The following is a 5,560-nucleotide window of genomic DNA, read 5'->3' on the forward strand; positions in this document are numbered from 1 at the left end:
TTTAATGTTAGTGTCCTTTTTAAGATTATAAATTGTTATAGATTAATCTTTCTCAAACAAGATAAAATATACTATATTTGGCGATGAATATAGAGAAGAATGAAATGAGATGTGATATAAAACTAAGCATTTTGTATGATAAATTAAAATATATATATATGTGACCCATGATTCAAAGGATGTTCATATTCTGCAAAAATGGTACCTCTTTTACAAAACAGTTATTGAAACTGAAGATCCAATTCATTATAGATTGTAGTGATTGTAGTAGATAGCTATTAGAGTATTGTGTTTCATTTTTATTTATAGAGCTATTAGATAAAAAGACCGAGAAAAATAGTCTATTATTATATATTATTTCTGATTCTTGTTTTCTCGTCCACAAACACGAAACATTGCAGTTGCTGCTATATCTAGTTTCCTTATTAGAAGAAATAATAAAAAATATGGGAAGTAGGAGAAAATCGGTAACAATCTGTCAGTGTTGCTGGAAAAAGTTTCGCTAGCATTGTTTGATCTTACTTTGAAAAATGGTTCCAAGCTATGAGCCCTTCCTAACTTTCTTTTTTGAAGAAAATAAGCTTGAAAATTAAATGTGTAAAATATTAAGTCTTGAAATATTTATGGATATGCTATTTTGCAACTTCACAGTAATCCATAGAATTTCTATTTGTTGAGAATCACTTAACAATCATAAATTCAAAGCTAACTTACCTAACACCAAATACCACTTATACTTACTCCGCAAATAAGAGGTGTGAACACGAACCAGCAGAGTTTCCACCACAGGCAAGGGTAATAACCGATCATATCCTTTATGTTGTCATAAAATCGATTCACACCTACATTAGAAACACATATTAGCAAACAATGTTTTATAAACTTTCGCTTTATACACAATCTGTTCAGTTGTACTAAACCACGAGTGGAAGCAAAGAAGAATGTAATAATACGCCAACCACACGATATCTGCTACATCCAGTACTCTCCTTCTGCTACCAGGGCTTACCAGATACAACAGTAGTCGAGACAGCTGCTTGAACAACAACTCAACAACTGTTTTGGTTGAACAATATTAAGTTGGTGATCTGTAATATTTACCAATTCTATTTAATTCGTTGTTCCATAGAAACATGAAATTAACATTCAAACTGAATTTCGTATGTTGGATCAATATTGCTTTATATTACCGATATTCAAGTCTTCATCCTCATTTCCGATGATTTTTACTGTTTTGACATTAATAGTTCAGTACACTCTTCGGCACATGTATTAAGCTACTCGAATAACTGTTCGTTGAATTTCAATAATATTTTTACACAGATGTTTAATGTTTCCAGTAAAAGGAAATACAGGTCACTAAGTATTTGAGTTTATATATATACATATATATGTTACTTACATAAATATAAGTATCGTTTTCCTTTTCTTGTGTAAATAATCTGTTTCCTACTATTTCAACTTTGATATCACAAGAATTCTTCGTTACTAGAGGATTAATCTATTATATCTCTGTGTGTGTATATACATTACGTTTACACATATTTGTGTTTTAATTTATGAGTATTTCATTTGCCATTCAGTTAAATTACCTTACCATAAGACCAAGAGATGGAGACAACTTCAAAGAAGATAAGGAAGAGTAAAGAAAATCCACTAGCTGCATAATATTCAAATAGTTGAAACACATACATCCCGCCCTAATGAACAGAAGACAATAATAGTTCAGTCGCCAGTTCAACCTGAAAGTACTCAATGTTAAAATATATACGTTCAACCTTTAGTCAGTGAGCACATTTGAAATAATGTTCAACGCAAGAAAACAATAATATTAAGACTTGCAACAATGTTTATTGTCCCCATAGTTGCACAGTGTTATGTCTGAGAACTTACAGCGCTAGAAACCGGGCTTCGATACCCGTGGTGGGCAGAGCACAGATAGCCCATTGTGTGGCTTTGTGCTTTACTTCAAACAAACAAAACAACGTTTATTTCATATACTGGATCTTCTGATAAGATTTATTTATCGTGGATTTTATATTCATAGATAAACAAAAACAGAACCCTTTAAAGCACTAAATTGTGTTATTCTAAATCATTAAACAGCAAGATGTATCATATTGTAACAAGACTCAGATTCATTAGGTGAAAACCGGAGTTTAATCAAAAAAAAAACTCCAGGGCAACCAGTGTAAATATATTTGTTCAATGGTTTTGGTATATACGGAATCCAGCATCAGTCGTCTGTAAAAATATCTGTACATTGATTGTCTATTTGTTTTTCGCGCAAAGCTACAAGAGGGTTATCTGCGCTAGCCGTCCCTAATTTAGCAGTGTAAGACTAGAGGGAAGGCAGCTAGTCATCACCACCCACCGCCAACTCTTGGGCTACTCTTTTACAAACGAGTAGTGGGATTGACTGTCACATTATAACGTACCCACGGCTGAAAGGGATTCGAACCGCGACCCTCAGATTGCGAGTCGAGTGCCTTAACCACCTGGCCATGCCGGGCCATGTACATTGAAGATTACAAACAAAATATGTGCCTTTTTTATGAAACTTGAACACTTATTAGGTACATATATAAATTAAAACGAAAAGCACTGCTGAAATATAATTATAATATTTAAGTGGTTTAGCGAACAAAAAATTTAAGTTTAGACCTGCAAGAACAAATAATATATGTAAAAAATGAATATAGATAAAAGAACTAATGTTGCTGTTTAAGTCCAAGTGTTCATTCAGTATTATTGGTGTTTATCTTTAAGTGTGTGTTACTTTTATTAAAGTTTGTTTACACAGAATTATTGATGTTTGAGTGTTTATGCAGTATTATTAGTGCTTAAGTTTGAGAGTTCATTCTGTATTTTTGTTAAGTTTGAGTCTGTATTCATTATTATTAAACTTTATTAGATAAGTAGGTAACGGTTAGATAAATCTGATCTTATAGTGTTGAAATTGCCAATTGAAACAAAATGGTTGCTTTTTTTTTCGCCGTGTATGCAGATAGTTTTCTGGCCGGCTCTGCTTGAGATATATCCACGTGTTTGTAGGCACATATATTCAGCTGGCGTATAATTTCAGCAATACATGCCAAATTATCACATCTTGTATTCAAACTTCACGATATTATTTCTTTTGTTTAAAAAAATGAATAATTAGAAATTTTAGAATACATATAAAAACAAAGAACTATAAAAGTTTTAATGAAGTAAAATAGAAGCATTTCAATTTTATCAAATTTAAATTATCTTCTTTGCAGCAATCTTTGTAACGGTAATGTGGCATCTTGATGTAATTGAGCATGTCCAGTGTTTATCTTTGATATCTTCAGTTTTACGTTTAGTGTCTTAACCCAAACTTTTTAAAATAGAAGTAATTTTACCTTAATATTTTTGTCGAACATCACACAGTACGTGTTTTCAATAAATATCAACAACATATCCTATTTTTCTAATTATATGTCGAGCTTTTCATCATAACCATTTAGTTTAGTAGTGCTATTTGGAATCTCGCATTTTAGGCGTGAAATGTTTAGTTCAGTAATTTTTCAAGTGATTATTTATCTCACAAAATGCGGAACTTTTGATAAAAAGGAGTAAAGAACTCTTCACATAAATAATAAAGTGTAAGATATTTTTAATATATATTAACACTATCATCTGAGTATTAACTGACTTATACAGTATTTGCTATCTCCGTCAATTAGAGAACAAACTCATTTCTGTAAGACTGATTTATTCCCATGTATATAATCAGAGAGGTTAAAGTATAATGCTGTTGAATTCTTCAAAATACTCCCCAACTGTAAGTGTTAAGAGTTTGTATTTCAATTGTATTATTCTATTATTTTTCATTGGCATAATTATTCTCCAATTCATTAAAATGACCTCTCCCTCCCCCACTGTTATTATATTATATTATATTCGTTGATACAATTCATCCATTTTCAGCTTCCACAATGTTCTCACTCACCATTGTTTCGATTTGCTTTTCTACCAATTGCATGATTTTCCCTTTCATCATTTTTGTACTTATTTTGTTCGACTGTAATAAATGTTTAATTCTTTCTCATACTAAATGTAAGATTTTCTCACTCACCACTGTTATAATTCTACTGTTTCTATTGTAATAATACTGTAGATTCTTATTTATAATATTCTTTCGCATTCTGTTGCTAAAACCTTTTCCATTTTATCGTTGTGATTCTCTTAGTCTTCAATGCTTTATTTTATTGTATAACATTTCTAAGGTTATTGTATTCTTATTACAACAGTTCTCTTTCATTCTGTCATTACTATTTCCTTTGTTAAACACCTTTCACTCTGTCATTACTATTTCCTTTGTTAAACACCTTTCACTCTGTCATTACTATTTCCTTTGTTAAACACCTTTCACTCTGTCATTACTATTTCCTTTGTTAAACACCTTTCACTCATATTGCAACGATTTCTCCCTCTCCGATAATTTAATCATTGTTATTTTGTCATGATTATGTGATTCTCGCCTATAAAAAAGAATCTTGATTTTGTATAAACTTTTTACTTTTAGCTAAATTCAAACATGTTGTACGCTCTTATAATATCTTGTGACTTAATTTCTGTACAGTTTTAAAGGTTTTTCACTTATATTTAATATCATACCTAAAGACTTCAAGACTTTCAGCTGAACTAAAATGTGACATAATTAGTACGTTTTTTTTTTAAAGTCAATGATATGAAAGGAGTATAAAACACTGTTACCTCATAATGTTTCTCATCTTCCTAGTTTATAATTAGGAAACACGTGTTTACATGAAGCTTGTAAGCCTTAGATTTATTGTGTAATATGGGATAAAATGGAGAAATTATACGTTTTTATATACGGTTCTAAATGATAATTATCATTAAACTGAAAAACATAAACAACAGAAAAATCTGTACTGTATTTTTATATTTTAGTAATGTGTAATGCAGAAATAAATGCTTATATCAAACTCATAATATGATTATAAAACATACTCCATGTAAATTACTGTTTGGGACTTTAAAAAACTAGCATAATCAGTAGACTATAACTAAGCCATGGGACGTTCGAACTGTATACATTACTCATACAGCTTTCCTGTACTTGTTTTATTTGATTGAATGACATAAGTAATTGTTGTGAATTACAACGTATAAAACATTTATTCTAACAAAGTTACGACGGCATCTTGCAAAAACGTTGCAAAAACGTAATTGTTGTGAATTACAACGTATAAAACATTTATTCTAACAAAGTTACGACGGCAGCTTGCAAAAACGTTTGCTTTATATCAGTAATCAAGCGTATTGCTTACATTACTGGAATACAAAAAAATAAGGCTTACCTGAGCTACGAATCCAAGGCCGATGATATACGAAATTAAACACACGAAAGCAATGAAAATTTCCTTGTGAGGACGCAGTGTTCTTGGCCACTCGTCAACTATTGCTGTGATAAAACCTTCCATTGTGCAGAACTGTTAAAGACAGAATGAAACAGATTCAGGAAGCAAATGTATTTAACATTTGTATTCTAAGTCATCTAAGGCAGTGA

At 30.9% G+C, this 5,560-nt stretch overlaps 1 protein-coding gene across 1 annotated transcript in view; it reads right to left on the reverse strand.

Annotated features, from left to right (window-relative positions):
* The window catches only part of LOC106458032 (sodium- and chloride-dependent GABA transporter 1-like), an 81,046-nt gene that overhangs the window by 16,980 nt on the left and 58,506 nt on the right, over positions 1-5,560 (reverse strand). The window contains exons 9-11 of the mRNA XM_022384163.1: positions 5,352-5,483; positions 1,598-1,700; positions 742-842 (exon numbers count right to left, since the gene is read on the reverse strand). Of these exons, the coding sequence (XP_022239871.1) occupies positions 742-842; positions 1,598-1,700; positions 5,352-5,483 (336 nt within the window). The remainder of the gene's footprint in view (positions 1-741; positions 843-1,597; positions 1,701-5,351; positions 5,484-5,560) is intronic.

The sequence above is a fragment of the Limulus polyphemus genome, unplaced genomic scaffold (genome assembly GCF_000517525.1).
Source record: "Limulus polyphemus unplaced genomic scaffold, Limulus_polyphemus-2.1.2 Scaffold406, whole genome shotgun sequence".
NCBI classification, from domain to species: domain Eukaryota; kingdom Metazoa; phylum Arthropoda; class Merostomata; order Xiphosura; family Limulidae; genus Limulus; species Limulus polyphemus.